General features: G+C 45.7%; 1 protein-coding gene across 1 annotated transcript; it reads left to right on the forward strand.

Moving 5' to 3' along the window:
- Positions 1-720: 720 nt before the first annotated feature.
- On the forward strand, positions 721-15156 carry GDI1 (GDP dissociation inhibitor 1). The gene is made up of 11 exons (XM_053300327.1): positions 721-943; positions 4834-4941; positions 6110-6209; positions 6784-6918; positions 8242-8440; positions 9377-9508; positions 10207-10306; positions 11679-11850; positions 12207-12351; positions 13314-13368; positions 13532-15156. The coding sequence occupies exons 1-11, from the start codon at positions 899-901 to the stop codon at positions 13682-13684; spliced, it is 1344 nt and encodes a 447-aa protein (XP_053156302.1). The 5' UTR covers positions 721-898; the 3' UTR covers positions 13685-15156.
- The last annotated feature ends 5711 nt before the right edge of the window (positions 15157-20867 follow it).

Genomic DNA, 20867 nt, shown 5'->3' on the forward strand with positions numbered 1-20867 from the left:
TCAGCTGGGGGTGGGGTGCTCCCCACCGCTCCCCAGCTGAGCACTCGTGTTTATGGGGTGGGAGGCAACGCGTAGGGTAGTTGGCATTGATGGCAAACAAGCGAGGCGCATTTACACGGGAACACAAGAGCCACTGAACTCAGTGGGGCTGACTTCCGAGTAAACATGCACAGGCGAAGGCTGCATGCGATTTGCATATGCAAACGAACCTATTCGTCGTTATCCTCCCCCGCCAAGCAGAGGCGATTAATCCTAGAAGAGGATTTAAGAGGTGCACGAAATAGGTCTCTTTTCCTTGGCGGAAGTATTTTCAAGTCTTATTAATAATAAATTCTGAAGGATTTTGCTGCAACTGGGAATATTTTAGGATGGATGCGATTATTCGGCGGGGGAGGCAAGAAGGTTTACTGTTTTCTGGCATGGATGGAACTTAGAATCAACGGGGAGGGGGGGAAATACTGAGGGTGTTGTTGCCTCCCCTCAAAAAGTATGGATTTGTTTCTTTGGCAGAGGGATGCGACGGTGCTCCGACCGTTACCATGGTGAGGAGGGAGGGGGGCTCGCAAATCTCGGGACCACCCCCTCCCCCAGGTGAAGAAGAGGCAGCAGCAAGACCGGAACTTGTTTCGCTACCTTCTCCCTCCGCGCTTAGCGACCCAGCTGTGCGGAGAAAAAGGCGACCAGCCTCCTCCTCGGTTTTCCCCTCGCCCCCGCCCCGCGACGCTGGCAAAGGGAAGGTGAAGAGCAGCACGACGTCGGCGGGGCGGTTCCCCGCCGGCGGAGAGATCTCTGTGCCGGGACTCGTTTCTGGCGGAGGGATCCGTTTGGGCTCCAGTGGTGCGGCCCCATCTTGGCTCCGCTCGGGGCGGGGGGAGGCGGCTCCACAGCCGGCACCACCATGGACGAGGCCTACGACGTGATCGTGCTGGGCACCGGCCTGACCGTGAGTTCTCCGGGGAGGGGGCACCTTGGTCCCCCCCCTGCATTCCTCTCCTTCGTGCTTGTCACCGCTCAGTAGCCGCCGCCGCCACCTTGCCTGACTCTGCTGCATCCCTCCCTCTCTCTCCTCTCCTCCATCCCTGCCCATCATCTCCCGCCTCGGCATCCCTGTCATTTACGGGCGGGGTTCCATCGCCCCTGAAGCCATTCTCTGCAGCATCTTTCCCCGGAGCAGCTCCGATTCTGATTGCAGCAACGCTGCTTTGGGAGCAACAACGCGATGCTGACCCTGTGTGTGTGTGTGTGTGTGTGTGTGTGTGGTGCGTTTCTTCCTCCGTGGCATTGCCTCCCGCCCCATCTCCTTGTTTCCTCAGCATCTGTGGTTCCATCCATATTGCAGCCATCCTCCATCCTGAATGGCAGCTGTTGTTCGCAGCGGTGCACTCACCGCCCTCTTATATCGCTGCCCTTTGAGCATCCCTGGTAACTTAATGGTGGTGCATTTTGGCCCCCTTGCAACTTCTCTGATGCAACCCGATGCTATCGTCCTTTTGGAAAGTGAGAAATGATGGGTCCCAGTTGCATGCATTTCCCTCTGCTTTTTATTCATCCTCACTTGTCTTGATGACTTTTCCACTGGCATGTGTAGCTATGGCACAGGTGACAGTGCTTATCTTCAAGCCATGAAAAGTTTATCCTGCTGATTTCTGTAAGTCAAACTGTTAAAGGCACAAGAGCAGCACAGGTTGTTTTTTAACCTGGTGAGTGGCAACTCTGTCCTGTTTGCATCTCAAGAGACAGTTGCATCTCTGCAATCTCCATGCACCCCCTCCCACCTCCACAGTATTCCTGCAGCCATTAAACTCTCCATTGCTAAATCCTGCAGCAACTCTAATGCAAATAGCACACTTCTGAACTCCTAGGGTTGAGAGGTCCACAGCCCAAGTTGTACTCTGCCCTGTCCTGATCATCCTTTTGGCTGGTGCAAATGTGTATCTTATCACAAACTCAAACTTCACCCTCTGTCCTCCCAGTATAGTTATCTGGATCCACCAATCAATGTATCCCACCTGCCAGTGTTTTTTCCACTCTAAACTTTGTAGCTACTTGTAAAAATATATTGGTGCTCTCTAAGAAAACATTGTCTCTTTCTCCCCATGCAAATCCTTGCAAGCTAGAAAGGACATGTTGTTTTTCCCTTGCAGTCCCCATTATGACAACACTCTTCTGTTTCTCGTAAACTCCTGCCTTCCTTCAGCACTTCTGTATTTTCTGTGTATCAGCTTGGCTTCATCTATGGTCTTTGGCAGAACTCAGTTTAAATTACATTCCTCTGGAGGCGAATTGCTTTCTTTTTGCTCAATGTCCTTTGGTATGACTGGACAAGGGAACATTAAGCAGCTCCCAATGTGTTTGTCCTGGTTCCTGCATTGCTGCAGAATGGGGCTTTCTGCTCTGGAAACCACCAAAGGCTACCTTTTCCTGCCCTCCACAAATGCTTTGAAGCCCCCCCTTTTTTCCATAATTGGAGGAGGGGGATCTTTCTACAGTTCCTTTGGTGTTTTGCAATTTGAAGATGGACCTTTTTCAGTGTACCTGTTCTCCAGGAATGTCAGGGGGATACAGCTCTCCTTTTGGTGACTCTTAAAGCTATCCTCCTTTTCTTTTCTTTTTCTTCCCTGACCCTGAAGTAGAGAGCATTGTCTACTCTGCTCTGTAGTAGCTCATGCTCTGCACCCCACCAGAAATTAAAATCACCAGGGTGTGTGATGACACAAAGGTGTCCTTTGATCCCTGTAGCCTGCCTCTCTCTCTCTCTCTTCTTCTCTCTTTCACCTCCTCCTTAAGAACTGTTGGGGGTGGGGGCAGGAACACAAGCAACTGGACTTTTCATGTCCCTGGAACCAACCTATCTGTGTTGGGGGTCAGGATTGAAAATAAGGCCTGTTGGGGTGGAAGGAAGATCCTGAGACTTCCTCTGCTGCTGTGTTTTACTTCCACCTCAAACCCAGATTATCCTTGGATAAATTCAAGCTGATACTTCTAGAGAAGCCATTTTTCTTGTGGCGAAGAGACTGCCTTCTCCTTCACCACTCCCAATGCATTGACTGTTAACAGCAGGCCTATTTTACACACTTCTTTTGAGGAAAGCATGGCATTTTAATTGTAATGGCTCCTTCCAAAGAATCTTCTGAGCTGTATTATTCTGTGAGGGTATTGAAGTATTCTGTTCAAGATCCCTAATTCTTCCTCACAGAGATACAGTTCCTAAGATACCTTGTGGAGAAGGAATTATTATTAAATAAATCAGGACATCTAGAGCAAGGCTACACAACTTTGGCCTTCCAGCTGTTGCTAGACTACAACTGCCATCATCCCAGCAATGTGGCCAATAGTCAGGGAAGATGGGAGTTGTAGTCCAGCAACAGCTGGAGGGCCAAAGTTGTGCACCCCTAATCTAGAGTGTACATGTGGCGAAGGATGACCAGTTTAGAGCACAGCAAATGTGCAGTTGTTCATTTGATAAGTGGGATCCAAACAATTTCCCTCATAGCAGCACTTGGGTTTCAGAGATCACCTGTTCATTTTTCTGCCTTTAAACAGCAGTACATTCTTGCTGGGAAATTGAGTTTTTCTACCCCTGATGAGGTCTGTTATTATTTAGGGAACTGCATGGAATGGGTTGTGTGAATGTTATAGGAACCTATGGGACAGTGCCTGCGACATCGCTAATGCACTTTGCACACACAAAATGCCTATGCTAAATGTAATTGGTTTTTAAAAGTTGTTCATGGTGCTGAAACATTTATTTATTATTTATTTAGTACATTTATATACCACCCCATACAAAAAAGTCAGTGGGCAGGACTTTTTTGAACAGACATGAGGCATGTTCTTGCATTTTAGGAATAGCATGATTACTGTTCCCTTGTGGTTGGATCCCCTGCCATCCTGATGACTGAAAAGTTAACCGAATTAATTCAGTATGAGCAAAATAATGTGTGAGCAACAGGTTTGAGTAAGCAGCTGTTGGCCAGCACTTTCTTAGAGGGCCAGTGGAACTGACATGGTAACCTTCCATGTAATTTCAGTCATCTGGATTTTACCAGAGTGGCATGGGATCCAGCCAAAGAGAAAGCAGTTCAGATAACACAAGATCACTGAGTTTCAAAGTGTAGAGAAGACCCTTGTAAACTTTCCTCTTGAACACTAATCCACCCACCCTCAGCCATCCATCCGTCATATTTTCCTTGAGGCTTATACTGTAATCTACTAAAGTGAAAACTGACAAGGGTTTTCTTCAGATTTAGCTACAAGAGTGAATGGTTTCAAGTTCAACCCTTGGTCAAGGCTGAAGAAGCCCCTTGTCAGTTTTGCTATCATAGTTTATAGAGCTTATGTCCCCAAACATGTGTGGCTGACTGTGTGCATGTGAATTGACATGGGGCTTTTTCAGACTTATCAGCCTGTTTCTGCTTCTGTGCCAGCCTCCTCTTGGTCGTTGAACATTCCTCCTCTCCTGCTCTGGGGCACACACTGGGATATGGTGGGGAGAGAACAGCAGTACAACTCTTCTCTTTTCCCACCCCTTAATCGGTTGTGTGTACGAAATATCATGCTGTTGTATTTAATTTGGACTTTCCAGGGCTGTCCTGAAAAGACAGCAATGCAGTGGGGGTTCACATCGAACTAATCAGCTGGAGAAGCTGTAACCCTACCCAGTTGCAGGGGAGTAATGGCAGGAGAGAGGGCACGCCCTCAACTCCTGTCTGTGGCTTCCAGCGGCATCTGGTGGGCCACTGTGCGAAACAGGATGCTGGACTAGATGGGCTTCCTTGGGCCTGATCCAGCAGGGCTGTTCTTATGTTCTTATGTACCCATCTTGTGTCCTAGGAATGTATTCTTTCGGGCATCATGTCTGTTAATGGCAAGAAGGTCTTGCACATGGACCGGAATCCATATTATGGGGGCGAGAGCTCATCGATTACCCCCCTGGAAGAGGTGAGGGGCCAAGGCATTTTGTGTGTCTGCATCTCACTGTGTTGGTAGTCGATCTAAGAGGCAGTGTACAGTGATGGCTAAGAGTGTGAGCTATATAGTGAGGAAATCCCCAGTTCAAAATGGTCCTTGGCTGTGAACTCAGTAGGTGGTCTTGGACAAGCCACTGTCTCACGTGCCAAATATCTGTAGTATGAGGTTTTTTATACTGACATATCTTGTAAGTTTGTGGTAAGAGTTGACTAGATAAGGCCCTTGCTAACTGAGCAAAGAGGTGCTTTTAAAAAGTGGTGATTCTCTTTATTTAGCAGGGGGAGAGCACTTGGCGCTATCCATCCTCAGCACAGCATTCCTCCAGTGGCTGTTGCTGGTGTCTATCTTATGTTTCTTTTTTAGATTGTGAGCCCTTTGGGGACAGGGAGCCATTTTATTTATTTATTTGTATCTATATAAACCGCTTTGGGTATTTTTTGTTGAAAAGCGGTGTATAAATATTCGTCGTTGTCTTCATAATGTGAAGTGAACACTCAGAAAAAAGTGCTGTGTAAATGCCAAGTAACTGTCTGTTAGACAGGTTTTCACATTGCACAGACTCCTCCCAGCCAAATGCAAGACTACACCAAAAAAGGAGCATCTATTTGCCAGTTTTGTTCCAAAGCATTATATTAAGATTTATTTATTTATTTATTTTACATTTTATATCCCGCTCTTCCTCCAAGGAGCCCAGAGTGGTGTACTACATACTTAAGTTTCTCCTCACAACAACCCTGTGAAGTAGGTTAGGCTGAGAGAGAAGTGACTGGCCCAGAGTCACCTAGCTAGTTTCATGGCTGAATGGGGATTTGAACTCAGGTCTTCCTGGTCCTAGTCCAGCACTCTAACCACTACACCATGCTGGCTCTTTATTCCTGCACTGAGGAGCCTTGAAAAAAGTAGCAGTATTTGCAATAAAAAGAGTTTGGGGTGATGGAGTATTGATGCCCATGTTAGGGAACAACCACTACCTTTTCATTGTCCTGAAAGAGGGAACATCCTTTGCCTGGTTGATACAGCAGAGAGAAATTCTTCTCTTGTATTTTGGTGGCACAGGTAGATTGTGTTATGACAAGTACAATTATGTTTTTATTGAAATGTGTGTGGTGTTGATTGTGTGTGTATCCTCAACCACCAGCTCTACAAGCGCTTTGAGATTGCTGAGGGCCCCTCTGAATCTATGGGGCGTGGCCGGGACTGGAATGTTGACCTCATCCCCAAATTCCTCATGGCCAATGGTAAGTCAAGCTGAGTGCGATGTCTTGTTCCACTGCCCCAGCTGAGGCCCATTTTCTAGAAAGAGGGGTGAGGTGCAAGTATTGTTGTAGAAGGCTGATCAACAGTGTAGAAACAGTGTGATAAGATGCAGTGATGTGGATCAGATTTTGTCATTTATTGATGAACAGTTGTCAAGATATGGCATTCTGTGGTCTTAGAGTGTCCTCCCTCATACCACACAGCTTGCTTGTACTTTCCAGGGACATCTGCTTGGTGAACTGATCACCCATTTATGCAGTTCCCTGTGAAACTTTGTACTGGGTGTAATGGACTATGCATTGGAGCCACCTAGGGTTCCAGCAGTTCATTGTTATTGTATATTTTGTAGCCCACCCTTCAATTTTTTTAAAATTACCAGGTTGTAATAAAATGTTAAACAGTGTAGTAAACAATAATAAAATATCAAAGCCGAAGTTAAACTCGGAGCATAAAACCAGTTATATTGGAGATGAAAATATACATTTTTTAAAAGCCTGGGGAAATGAAAATATCTTTACCTGGTGATGAAAATGAGGCTTATGTTCTCCTGAACAGGCCAGCTGGTGAAAATGCTGCTGTATACAGAAGTGACACGCTATTTAGACTTCAAAGTGGTGGAGGGCAGCTTTGTCTATAAGGCAGGAAAGATCTACAAAGTGCCGTCAACAGAGACAGAGGCTCTAGCTTCCAGTAAGTGGATTCTGATTTTAACATACACCTAGTGCAAAATTGTGCAATGGTTGACCTCCAGAGAGGCCTTCATATCCAGATTTGTTCTAATTTATTTGGTAGTTTTTAAAAAAAATTGTCCTTCATTATTGTCCAAAAATCGGCCCTTGAGTTAACTAACAAAACATGCAGTGTAAAAAAAGTATAAACACACATCCAATATCCATATGAAACCATTAATACTGGTCCATAACAGCGGCATTAGCAAGGCCATCCTAGGACAGTATTTCTCAAAACTCTGATATCTGAGGAACACTTAAAAAAAAAATTTAAACTTGGAGGCACACTTTACCTGAAAAGGCTTCCTTTACTGTTCCAGTGTGTAACAGTAGGAATGACCGCTCACCCACTCTTTCTCGTCAGTCACAGATCTGAGTGTACTGCCTTAGAGGGCAGAAAGTTTTAACATACTTGATGCAAAGGCACAACAAAATTACCCTCAATGGGCGGGCGAGTGGCTACTCTGGCCATCCCTCCTTCCACTCATACAGAGGCTCAGTGGGCAGCCTCTTCTGGACAATTACTTGGGCTCACGTGACCTCTTTAAATATTTTAAATAATAATGCAATAGTTGTATGCAGTTCTTTGGTAGGAAAAAAGTTTTCAAAGCATTTACATAGCAAAAAGAATGGGAAGATGGTTCCCTGTCCCAGAGGAGTTCAGTCCCAAGGAAATTAAAAGGGAGACACCAGCAACAGCTGCTGGGAGAAACACAGTGCTGGGCTGAATAGGGAGAGTTCCTCCCCTTCTGTTAAATGTGAGACACACCGCTTTAAAAGGTGCCTCTTTGCCCAATTAACGGGGGGTGGGGGGGTTGTGATAATAGCCTCTGATCACAATTGCCTGCCAAAATACAAACATGTGCTCCCACATTTTATGTATCCCAAGTGTTATCTAGGATTCTGGAGTCCATGGAGTGTCTTGATGCTACCTTTACAGATATTCAGGCCAGAGATGCCCCTCTGATGCCTAGTGAATCTCCTTCATGCTTGAAAAAGGGACGGGGCTCTGTCTCTCCCAGCCTCTCTCTTCCCCTTGAAGAAGTGTGCCTGTACGTCTAAAGCTGCCTCAGGCTGAACTAGACCACTGGTCCATCTAGCCCACTGATGCTTAAGGTCTCAGGCGTGGATCTCTTGCAACCCTATTACTTGTGATTCAGTTTAATTGCAGCCACCAGGGATTAAACATGGTACCTTCTGCATGGATTGTCTGTGTGCTTTCTCTGAGTCATCGTGTGACTCGCGTATCGTGCCCCTTCCGCCTGTCTTTTCTGCTCTCCCTTAGATCTCATGGGCATGTTTGAGAAGCGGCGCTTCCGCAAGTTCCTAGTGTTTGTAGCAAACTTTGATGAGAATGATCCGAAGACGTTGGAAGGAGTGGATCCTCATGGCACCACCATGCGTGAGGTCTATCGGCGCTTTGACCTGGGCCAAGATGTTATTGACTTTACAGGTCACGCATTGGCGCTCTACCGCACTGATGAGTGAGTGACCAGGACTCCCTTTTTTACTTGTGGCTCTGTAGGCTCTGTCACCTCCGGCTCTCTCCATGCCCCTCCTTCCTGCTTATGCAGCCACACTGGGTGTTTCCAGACAAAGACATACTTCTGGAAATGGGAGTTATTTTTACTTAGACCAGATGACGTGCTCCCCGCTGATGCAATTTCACAGTGCCATCGGCTGCCAATCCATGATGAAAATCCCTTCTTTTGAGAGTAGCTTAAAAATACTTTTAAAAGGTAAAGTGTGCCGTCAAGTTGATTTTGACTCCTGCTGCCTACAGAGCCCTGTAGTTTTCTTTGTTAGAATACAGGAGGGGTTTACCATTGCCTCCTCCCGTGCAGTTTGAGATGATGCCATTCAGCATCTTCCTATATCGCTGCTGCCTAATATATTACCAGCAGAGATTTTAACTGGCAACCTTCTGCTTGTTAGTCAAGCATTTCCTCACTGCGCCACTTAAGGTGTAAGGTCCCTTTAAAAAAAAACACCACTCTTAAACTACTCTCAAACGTTTATTTTCATCATGGGTTGATAGCAGATAGCCAGCAAAGGGTGCTGTGAAGTTACACCACTGGGAAGCGTGTCATCTGGATTGAATGTGGATAAGCAAAGATGCTTCCCTTTAGAAAAAGAGTATTTCTTCATTTGGAAATGCCCACTGTATTTTCCTTCCAGGTGTTTCCTGTTATTGGGAGTGAATTGGTCATCTGAGAGTGGTCTAGAGTGTAGTTTGACTTCCTTTCTAGCAGTGGTTGGTATTTGGGGTAGGGAGAGAGACTACCAAATTAATCCATATTATATAGTTTTTCTCAAGGCAATGGGTCATAGGCATTATCAGACAAGTCCCTAATAAAGCTCTGTTGCCCTTTGTGCTATTTTGTGAAATAGGACTGAAGCATGTGTTTCTCTTTCCACAGTTATTTGGATCAGCCCTGCTTGGAGACCATCAATCGCATCAAACTGTATAGTGAATCCCTGGCCCGCTATGGCAAAAGCCCCTACCTCTACCCACTTTATGGTCTGGGTGAGCTTCCCCAGGGCTTTGCCAGGTACTTCACCACATAGGGGCACCAAGGGCATGGGGCAACTCTTGCTTTTGATTAGCCTCTCATCCTGGGACTAGCAGAAATGCTTATTATTAATGCTAACATCTTCTTTCTTCCTCCCCTGCCCCCAAATTCTGTCCTAAATAACTGATAATGAGCTTTAAATGAGCTGCCCAAACCATTTCTCTGCAATCTTTGCATGAACTTGTGTGCTGTATTCTGAAAAGCCAGTATCTGAGATGTTGCCGGATTTCCCCATCTGTAACTGCTGTTGCTAAAGAGCAATAGTAATGAAACAAGGAAAGCAATGACTATGTGGGGGGTGATTTTGGGGGGTGGGATATCCCTTTAAATAAGGGCACCTGAATGTTGCTGCAAATACCATGTGGTGCACAGAAGCTCTAGTCTTTGAACACTCCTGTATATCCTGTTTGCATACTTTCACAAGTGCATGGATGTTTTTAAAAAAGAAAAGTCCAATTTCAGATTCTTAGGAATCTTAAATTCTCCTTCATTCCAATTACAAAAACCCAAACTGCTCTGGCACTGGAGTATGCAGCTAGCTGGAGTAATGTAAGGATGAGAGGATCCCTCTGTGCTTTGGGCTGGCAAACAACTCTGCCCTTGGAGCTGAATTGTAATGTGTATGTTGTGGGGAGTAGTCTGGTCAATGCCCTTCACTGTCATCCTCATGCTTTCAGGCTCAGTGCTATCTATGGTGGGACCTACATGCTCAACAAGCCGGTGGATGAGATTGTCATGGAAGGTGGCAAGGTTGTTGGGGTCAAATCGGAAGGAGAGGTAAGAACAAGCAGCTGGCACTCTTGTCCCTTTCGTGGTAGAGAGCGATCGGGAGGGGCACTCTGCCTTGCTTCCAGAAGTTGCTCCTGGGAATGATGGTGCTGGGGAAACTGGCCCAAAGCAGAAAGCCCTTCATTCCTGTTGCAAGACTTTTGAGCTGCAGTTACTGTGTAAGTGCAGTCATAGTGCTCCCCACAACCATGGTAATCGTGCTAGTCCATATGGATTTTGGCAGCATCTAGGATGAGGCATCAACCCCTTCTCCTGCCTGAAAGTGTGGCTTGTGAAGTCAGCCCAGTCTAGCCTTATCCCTGATGTGTTGCTTCTGTATGGGAGAAAATTTAAATGTGTGATTGTGCAGCTGCATTCTGAAGTTCACGCTCTCTCAACAAAAGCTGCTCTGTGTGACACTTCTTCCATTCGGCTGTTTCTGCTCTAACTTATGTTGTATGTGCCATGGCAGCTTAAACAGGGACAAGAAGAAGGAGCTAGGATAATGAGTTGGGGGTTGAGCCTTCCTCCGAGCTGTTTCTTTGAGCCTTGGTGTGAGAAGAAGAAGGGAGTTAGCTTATCAGCCAGATAGATAGTTCATCATAGCAGGACTCCTGAGCCACTGTTGCTGCTTCTTTGGCTGTTCACTTCTGATGCTATGTTTACATCCTGGCTTTCTCCACTCCTTTTTTCTTTGGACAGTGCAGTATACACACATTCTGTAACTTCTGCCCAATCCCAAGATACCACAAGACTTGAGGTGTCCAGAACTCCACTGAAAGTAACCTTGCCACTGTTGGATGTCCTTGTTCCAACAAGAATTTCCCACTCTCCCCCCTGCCCCCCAGGTGTTTGGTACCTTCTCCCAATAGCCCTACCTTGCTACGCTTCTCCAGGTTGACTTGGCTTTTCTTGACTGTCCACCCATAAGTTGCACACAAGTCATAAATGCTCTGAGAGCTGCTCTAGGCCAAAGAGGGCTATAGCAACACACACACACACGGAATAATGTTTCACCCAAACCTCACAATTATCCAGTGTTTGATACATCCTGAGCCTTATTGGTGGTTCTTCAAGGATCTGAGGCTACTTCCTGGTAGAACTCATTTCTTTTCTCCTTCCTCCTTTCTGCTAGAGGTTGAGAGAATATGTGGGGTCAACTTACATGGTGGGTTACATAGCTGGGAGGGTGGGTAACTCTCCACAGGGATGCCTGATGGTGTGGCAAACAAAATCTGCACTTGTTAGCAAGTCAGATTCTGAGCTATAAGGTTTCTGGGTCTCCTACCGCTAGACTCTTGTTCCAGTAACCTGCAGGGAAGAAGGCTGTGTGTCTCCCACACCCCTCCTGATGAGGCCTCCTTCCCCTCTGTGCCCCCAGGTGGCACGCTGCAAACAGTTGATCTGTGACCCCAGCTATGTGCCAGACCGAGTGCGCCCAGCAGGGAAGGTTGTGCGTGTCATTTGTATCCTGAGCCACCCTATCCGTGGCACCAATGACGCCAACTCCTGTCAGATCATCATCCCCCAGAACCAAGTGGGCCGCAAATCTGGTGAGTGCTGGGTTATGGGGCTTTGGAGGTGAGATTGAGGTGAGGAGATGGGATGGGGAAGAAGAGGGCAGGAAATTGCTGCTGTTTGGACTTCTCCTGCAGCCTCTGGTGGGATGGTATACAGTGTACCAAGTGCCTTGCAACTCCTGTCTCCTTTCTAGTGTTTTAACTTCATAATAACCCTGTCGAGCAGGAGCTGGCCCTTGCTTTCTAGTATCCAAAACAAATGCTCTATCCTCTTGCTTTCTGTATGGGTTACAGGAGTTGGGATAAGGGACATTGGTACTTAAGTATGATGCAGAGAATACTGTGTTTGGACTAAAAGGCATATTTGATATGTCTTCTGACTCCTTCAGATATATATGTCTGCCTCATCTCTTCCGCTCACAATGTGGCTGCCCAAGGCAAGTACATTGCTATTGCCAGCACTACTGTGGAGACGGATTCTCCTGAGAGTGAAGTCCAGCCGGCCCTTGAACTGCTTGAACCTGTTGACCAAAAGTGAGTGGGGTAGTTTGAGGGTGGGGGCACACAAGAAAAAAAGAACCAGTCTCCAGGGTGGTTGCCTAAAACTTACTAGGTGCTGTAACTTCGGATGGTTTACAATCTGTAAGGACAAGGGACACATGGGGGCGGAACAAGCATATGGAAATACTTGGGCACAGCTGCACTTTGTTAAAGATGGCCAAAGCAAGCAATTCCTGAGAGATATTTTCCTTTTCCTTAAAAAGAGAATGTTGCAAGCAGAAGGAGAGTAGCAGAGAAGAAAGACAGACTCGAGCCTAGCTTTTATTAAGCAGCCAAGAAAGCGGTACATCTGTGTCTGCATTGTATTGCTTTGGTCTGCAGGTGCAGATTCATATAACTGAATGCTCTTCCATCTATCAAGAATTTTCTCTCATGGGAGCTCCAACTGCAGTCTGAAGTGATATGGTTGAAACGCAGGTTTGCTACCCCTGCTGTTTGGGAGAGGCTTTGAAACAGAGCAAGAGAATAGGTTTTATAATGAAGAAATAAGGGAGCAAAAGCAGGAAGGTGTAAGATTACACAGAGACTTAAAGATGGAGAGGTTTGTATTGGATCTGATAATACCCAATGCAAATGACAGAGGAGGGCCTGCTGAATCTTTTCATGTGGTGGGAAGTGAGCTATGAATGCTAAGGCTAGAGAGAGCTTATAGTGTGGTGAGGTTTTTGTGGGTTTTAGAGTTTTGAAGTGTGATTTGAAATAGGGATTGCTGTTCTTGTTGTAATCACTAATCTCACTTTTGCCTTTGATAAACAGGGTTTGCAGATATCTGTATTGTTTAAAAACCAGTGAAACCTGTCTGACTAGAAGCGATCAAATGATGAAGTGTGGGTGCGTGTGTACATGCACGCCATGGGCAAACAGACTCTTTCAAACTACTTTCAGTTATCTTCGGCCATGGTTCAGATATCTTCCATGTCTGTCTTCCTGTTTAGGTTTGTGGCCATCAGCGACATTTATGAACCCACTGATGATGGAACTGAAAGTCAGGTGAGACTCCCAAATACGTTTGAGTGCTCCAAAGTGGGAGAGCATTGCTGGGTCCTGAGTTGGCTCTGGAGAGGATCCCAGCTGCTCTCTCTCTCTGTCATACACCTAGTTTTCTTTTTCTCTGCTCTCTCACCCTCATTCTCTTTCCCCCATCTCCTGGCAGATATTCTGCTCACGATCGTACGATGCCACCACTCACTTTGAGACAACATGTGATGACATCAAAGACATTTACCGGCGCATGGCAGGGACTCCTTTTGACTTCGAGAGCATGAAACGGCGCCAGAATGATGTCTTTGGCGAGGACGAGCAGTGACCACTCTCCTTCTCTTCCCTCCCTACCCCCACCCTCCCCGTTTTCCCCTGTGCAAGGGACCATACTCCCACTCGGGACTGGCTTACCCAACACCTCACCTGAGACTGGCTCTTCCCTCAAATCCTCATTCAGCTATGCCAGGCTTCTCCCAACTGGGACCAGTCCACTTAAACCACAGGGAGAAAGCACATTTCCAGCTTTTCCTCCTTTTCTCCTCCCCACCCCCTCCACAGTGGCATTTTCTGCCTACTTGAAGAGACTCCCCCATTACTGAAGTTGGATCGAAGTTGATGCAACACGAATCTTTCATGGACCCTCCTCCTCATCTCCTTCCAGTGCCTGTAGGGATTTAAGGCCCAACTCTGCATTATGTGCAGTTGCATGTAAACCCTAACAGCTGCCTTTTCTAGGGAAAAGTAGCTTTGGGTGAGAATACGTTTCTACTGTAAGTCCTCCCCTCCCTGCAAGAACTCCAGCTGTGTGATTGCAAGGGTAAGCCCACATCTGAAAGTGGGGAGGCAGGAAGCACACCCTCAGTTTTTCCATTCCATGTTGTGTCCCCCTCAAAGCTGCTCTTCCCTAGAGGGCAAAAAAAGCAGCCGTTTAGATTTAAAAGCATGCAGTTGTGTGTAGCATATAGTTCTGCCTTCATCCCTGCTGCAGTATCAAAAACTTTTATGCCCTGCTTGCTCTTTTTTTCTGCTGCTGGACAGACTTCACTCTTCTCCCCACCAGCTGTGCCCCTATTACTACTCCTTTTGTGCCTCACAGTCTGCCCCTCGTTCCCCACTCCAGTACTGATCCCAGTGAACTTGCTGCTTCACTAGTGACAGAGTTCTTCCCCACTTAGAGGGTCAGCCTTCCTTCCTATCCTTGTTTGTTCTTCTCTTTGATTCTGCTATAGTGAGAGGAGTTCTGGATTGGCTCCCACTTCAGTATGAGGATGTGGGGGCTTGAAGAGCCATTCAAAACCATCTCTTGCACACATTTGTCCCACTAGCCAGTCCCCTGTCCCCCACCTTGCCACTTCGGGTTCCCACAAGCCTCTCTGTTTGTCTTGTGTCCATTTTGTCCCCTCAGTCCCTCTTAGTTCCTTTAGCCTAAAGTGTGGGGAGATTTGTGTGTGTGTGTGCGTGTGTGTGTATGTGTCTCTCTCGTGTGCTGGACATAGGGACAGGGTGGTGGTTCTGTCCCCCTCCACTTGCTGCCACCTGCTGTAACTTATTGTAACTTATTAATGAAGCAGGTCGAACTTTTGTTGACACTCCTGACAATTAACGAGGTTTGGGTGAGGGTTAGGCCCTGGCATGAGCAAAAGGCCTGGGGCCTGTTTTGTGTCAGAGGCTTCCTTCATCCCGAAGCTGGCTTTATGGTTAACAATCTGTCTGTAACTCTAGGGGGATATGAGGGGGTCACCTCTCTCCATCCCACAGCTGCTCAACTGTCTCAAGATAATAAATTCACTTAGTCTATCTCTGGTTTCTGTCTGGTACTGTTGCCATGGGGATGAGAGGGAAGAAGGCAGCACCTAGATTTCAGTCCTCTCGAGATGCTGTTGTAGATGAGACGCCATGTTGAACCTCAAGGGACAAAAAATAAAATGCCACATAAAGAATGTAGTTTATGCCATGAGTGATAAGAATATTGAGAAGCACCAAACCTCGTCACATTCCAGCTCTTTTTTGGGGGAAATCCAAATATCTGGCATGCTCATTGAGTTCTGGGCAGTGTGAACCATGATACCTTTTTGCTTAATCTGCCTAGTTTATTCTAGGTGTGGTCTTCAGCACTTTCCCCCTGCTGTTTAGGCTTTCAGGAAACTGGAGAGGACAGGGCCTAGGAGTTAAGCAAAAGGATAGTAACCATCAGTAATCTGCAGGACCTCACACTTGTGCTTTTCCTTGCCCCACAGCTACTGGAATCACTGTTTCAGTTGCCAGCAGCTGGCTTTTTAGACCTGACCTGGTGCTATACTCATTCTCCAGTCTTCCTGTGTGGCACCAAGAACTGAAGGCTGAGAATGGCAAGATCTCCCAAAAGGACTGTCCTGTCTTCCTCTCAGCTACCTTGGATAGAAGGCACTTGGGCTCATTTGGCTTATAGCCACATTGCCAAGATAGTGTAGGAACAGGTGGGAGAATTGGTGGGAGTCTCTCATGCTCCCCCGCTCCCCCCCCCGCTCCATAATTGCCATCCCTGCCCCCAGGTCATTGTTTCTCTTGGCTGGCCGTCTTAATATGCTTTCTGCAGCCAAGGTTTGAAAAATGTTTTTTAAAACGGGGTGGTTTTTCCAGGGAACAATTAGCAGGCAGGGCGGTTAAGCACCCCCTCTCAACCACTGATGCAAGTATCCTGTAGTTCCCTGATTCCCAACCCTATGTGTTCCTCATGTGCTTACCTTACTTACTTAGAAGTCACAGACTGTACTCTTGCATTTCATGGCCATGGCCATGGCCTCACTTTTTGCTCCCCGCCTCCCCGCCCCCCCGCCCATACCTACGTGTGTATATGTACTTGCCAATCAATCAAAGATCACACTTGATGCATCCAAACGAGCAGACTGTAGTCTATGGAAGCTTATGTTACAATTCATTGATTAGTATTTAAAGTGCCACAAGAGAAATACATCAAGGACCTGGTATGAGATGTTAAGTAATGTTGACATGGAAATAATGACAACAGTACTATCAAACTCAACATGTATACAACACAAACCTATTTGATTTTAGAGGAGGAAACATCTCAGAAATGAAGGGACTGGTAGGAAAGGTGAACGGGTCAAATGTTTCTAGAATCTGTAGAGGTTATTTTAAAAAAAACAAGGATCAGAGCTCAAATGGAATGTGTACCACAATGCAGGCTGGGTAGCACCAGCTCCAAGAGGTGGCAGGCAGGGTAACACCAGCTCATTAGCCAGCAAGCTTAATGAGTGGAGTCAAGGAAGCTATAAAAAGTAGGGAGGCTTCCTAAAGAGAATTGAAGGCTGCCCAAATGATAGCAAAAAGGAACACGCATTCTGACAATGGGAGGGGGGAAACACTGGAAGAGCTTATGGCTAAGTTGAACAACAAAATGTACTTGAATACATCAGAAACAGGAAACTTATCAGGCAGTTGGTCCATTAAATGACAAGGGTATAAAAGGGATGTTTAAGGGGAATGCGGAGATTCCACATAAACTGAATTCTCTGAATCATAACTACAGAAGATGGATATCTATGCCTGAACTGACCTTCTCAAGAAGGCAGTCTAAAGATCTGAGCCAAACACAATAACATTGGAAGCTGCCATATCCCGAGTCAGACCATTGGTCTATCTAGTTCAATACTGTCTACACAGACTGGCAGCGGCTTCTCCAAGGTTGCAGGCAGGCAGGAATCTCTCTCAGCCCTATCTTGGAAGTGACAAGATGGTGTTCTGGGGTATACAAAAAAAGTTAAAAAAAAAAAAAAGCAAATTGCCAGAATCTAACAAAAATATGTAACTTGTCACTGAAATCAGACTGTGCCAGAGGACTGGAAGGCAGCCAAGGCAACACTGAATGTTAAAGGGATTTGGGAGGTATCCAGGAAATTGCAGGCTGCTTAGCGTTGCATCTATGCTGGGTAAATTGATGCAAAACATAATTAGAGATAAGATGATTAAGCATATAGAACAATATGCCTCGTGGAAGGAGAAGCAGCATGATTTCTGCTTCAAAGGTAAGTCCTGCCTCAATAACCTTTTAGAGTTGAAAGCATGTTATCAAATATTCGTAACTTTCCCAGTCCAAATCTAGCAGGAAGACTTCTATAATCCCTGAAATGAATGAAAATTGCACAAGAATTAGGATTGTGAAGTGACCCCCACAATATACCCACAGCTTGGTCCAGTACAGTAAAAAGCTTGAGCATGGTTTCATGTTGAACAAGTTGTTCTAGTACGAACTAACCAGCCTCCTTTCCTTTCACTGTCTCTACAACTGGACTAAATTTGGTTCAAATCAAGGTTCACAAGTTAGATCTCTTGCACCTCAAATGTTCATGGGTCCACTGTGTTGGATCAGGGTGGATGACATTAGTACAAACTATACCATTGAGGTGTCCCTGTTTGTCACTCACTGCAACTGTATCCAATTTGGTTCAAATGGGTTAGACAGTCCACAGATTACCCCGCTTGCACCTCAGTTGTTCATGCGGCCCCCATCTTGAATTGGAGTGGATGACATCATCACACACCACGCCATTTTGGCATCCCTATGTGTCCCAACAGCTGTAGCAAATTTTGTTCAAATTGGTTAAGCGATTCAAAAGTTAGCCCACTTGCGCCTCAAATGTTTACACGTCTGCCATCTTGGATCGGGTTGGATTACATCATCACAAACTGTGCCATTGAGGTGCCCCTACGTGTCCCTACAACTGTACCTGATTTGGTTCATATTGGTCCAGGTGTTGCGAAGTTGATAGTGACACACACACACACACACAGAATGTCGCGTGATCTCACAAGCCTACTGATGACTTAAGAGCTGCAAGAATAAGTGTTTGGCAGCTGTAAAAACCACCCCCCTCTCAATTTCATGCTAGGGATTATTAGAAAAATGGCAACACTGCAAATAAAAATATGTTATTGTACAAATCTATGCAGTCAGACTTGGAAGGAATACTGTGTACTGGTTACTGCATATCAAAAAGGATACTGTAAAGCTGAAAAAGATGTAGAAGTGGGTGATAACGAGACTAGAACATCTTCCTTATGAGGAAAGGATACAACTTTGGAGCTTTTTTTTTTTAATCTAGAGAAAGGGTGATGGCGATATTACATGATTGATCATGAAGCTACGCATCAAGGGTCAAGGACCTCTATGCCTTTAAAAGCCTCATGGCAGGCAAAATTCCAAAAGACAGAAATGCAGTGTTGTGGAAGTTTTAACGTGCTAAATGTCTACATGCCTATATTTTGAAGGCTCAGCAGTGTTTGCTTCGAAAGCACGATGTCTTGTTACCAAAATAAGAGGAAAAGCTCATTTGTTAATGGCCGGAATCCTGGGGTGCACAAAGGGCTCTAAGGCTGTGCTTTTAAAGGCCGCCTTTAATCCACCTGGTGCAGCTTTCTACCATCATAGAAACAGAGTGTGGGGAATTTATTTACTTATTTGTTTGATTTATGTACTGCCCCTCCAAAAATGGCTCAGGGCGGATTACAACAAATAAAAACAATTAGAATCAATTAACAGTTAATATCAAAACTAAATCAATTAATTACAATCATTTAGATTTTTTTTAATAAACACATTTAAAACCAGCATTAAAAATTTAAACCATAAATTTAATTAAAATTAAATTAGCCGACTGTCTTATGTTTCTTTTTAGATTGTGAGCCCTTTGGGGACAGGGATCCATCTTATTTATTTATTATTTCTCTGTGTAAACCGCCCTGAGCCATTTTTGGAAGGGCAGTATAGAAACTGAATGAATGAATGAATGAATGAATAAATAAATAAATAAAGCAAGCCTGGGTGAATAAATGTGTCTTCAGCACCTTTTAAAAAGTTGCCAGTGATGGGGAGGCTCTTACTTAAACAGGGAGCGCATTCCAAAGTCCAGGGGAAGCAACAGAGAAGCTGTGTTCCTGAGTAGCTGCCAGATGAGTTGTTGGCTACTGCAGTTGGCCAACTGCAGGTTAACTTCTCTAGATGATCTCAACAGGTGGTGGGGCTTGTGGTGAAGAGGACATTCTCTTAAATAATCAGGGCCTAAGTTGTTTAGGGCTTTATAGGTAATAACCAGCACCTTGTATTTTGCCTGAAAACGTATTGGCAGCCAGTGTAATTCTTTCAACACTAGAGTGACATGGTCTCTCCTAGATGATCCAGAGACCAACCTGGCTGCTGCATTCTGGACCAACTGCAGTTTCCGGACTATGTACAAAAGGCAGCCCCACATGGAGCGCATTGCAGTTATCCAGCCTAAAGGTTACCAGCATTATATGTACCACCGCTTTGAGGTTATTCATCTCAAGAAACAGACATAGCCGAAGCCGATAACGAGCACCTCTGGCCACTGCCTCAACCTGGGACACCAGGGAGAGGTTCGGATCCAGAAGCAACCCCAGACTGCTTACCTATTCCTTCCAGGGGAGCGTGACCCCATCCAGAACCAACAGATCAATACCATCTCCCGAGTTCCAGCCTCGCACAATAAGTACCTCCGTCTTATCTAGATTCAGCCCCAGGCATTTAGAGAGGTTATGCTTTCTCTGGATGAGGATGACACGGAGAAGTAGATTTGGGTGTCATCAGCATACTGATGTCCTGCACCAAATCTCGTGATGATATCTCCCAGTCCCAGTGGTTCCATGTAGATGTCAAACAACATCGGAGACAATATAGAGCCCTGAGCAGGGGCGTAACTATATTAGGGCAAGGGGAGACAGTTGTCTGGGGGCCCACTGCCTTGGGGAGCCCCCGGAGGCAAGTCGCAGGACTGACTCCCCCAGCCATGCACCCACCCGGGCTTCCTTCAGTTGTATTCATCCTCCGAAACTGATGTGAGTGTTAAGACCTGGAGCTACCCGAACAGCATGTCTTTCTCTAGTACCATTAAATGACTTGCATCGTCCACAATTTACAAAACCATTTAAGATTTCTTTACTTCATGAGCTTAGCTTCAGTGATGGCGGGGCCCATTTTAAAATCTTATCTCTGGGACCACTCCAACCTTGCTATGCCCCTGGCCCTGAGGGACACCAGAGAAAAGTTCACCTGCAACTGCTGAGTTTGTGCCTGTCACATGGCCTTTAAGGGCACAAAAACCTGAAAAATGTTGTTTAATAAGGTGAGATAGTGGAGGAAAAGATAAAATATGTATTTCAGTCACTTAGTAGTGTTACCCCATTCAGCCATGATACTTACTGGGTGTCTCTGGGCCAGTAACTCCTCTCTTAGCCTAACCTACTTCACAGGGTTGTTGTGAAGAGAAACTTAACCATGTAAGCTCCTTGGAGGAAGAGTGGAATATAAATGTAAAATAATAATAATAAAATAATAATAATCTTAAGACTTCTGGTTTAAAATGACACTCTAATTTCCAGTAAAAGTAGTATTTTCGACATAGAAATACCAAGGGCCAGAGCGACACCACTTTGCACCCATAGAATTCGGAAGTTAAAACTGTGCGTCACTCTAGACTTTTTAAAAATCTCTA

This window comes from Hemicordylus capensis, chromosome 2 (assembly GCF_027244095.1).
Source record: "Hemicordylus capensis ecotype Gifberg chromosome 2, rHemCap1.1.pri, whole genome shotgun sequence".
Taxonomy (NCBI): domain Eukaryota; kingdom Metazoa; phylum Chordata; class Lepidosauria; order Squamata; family Cordylidae; genus Hemicordylus; species Hemicordylus capensis.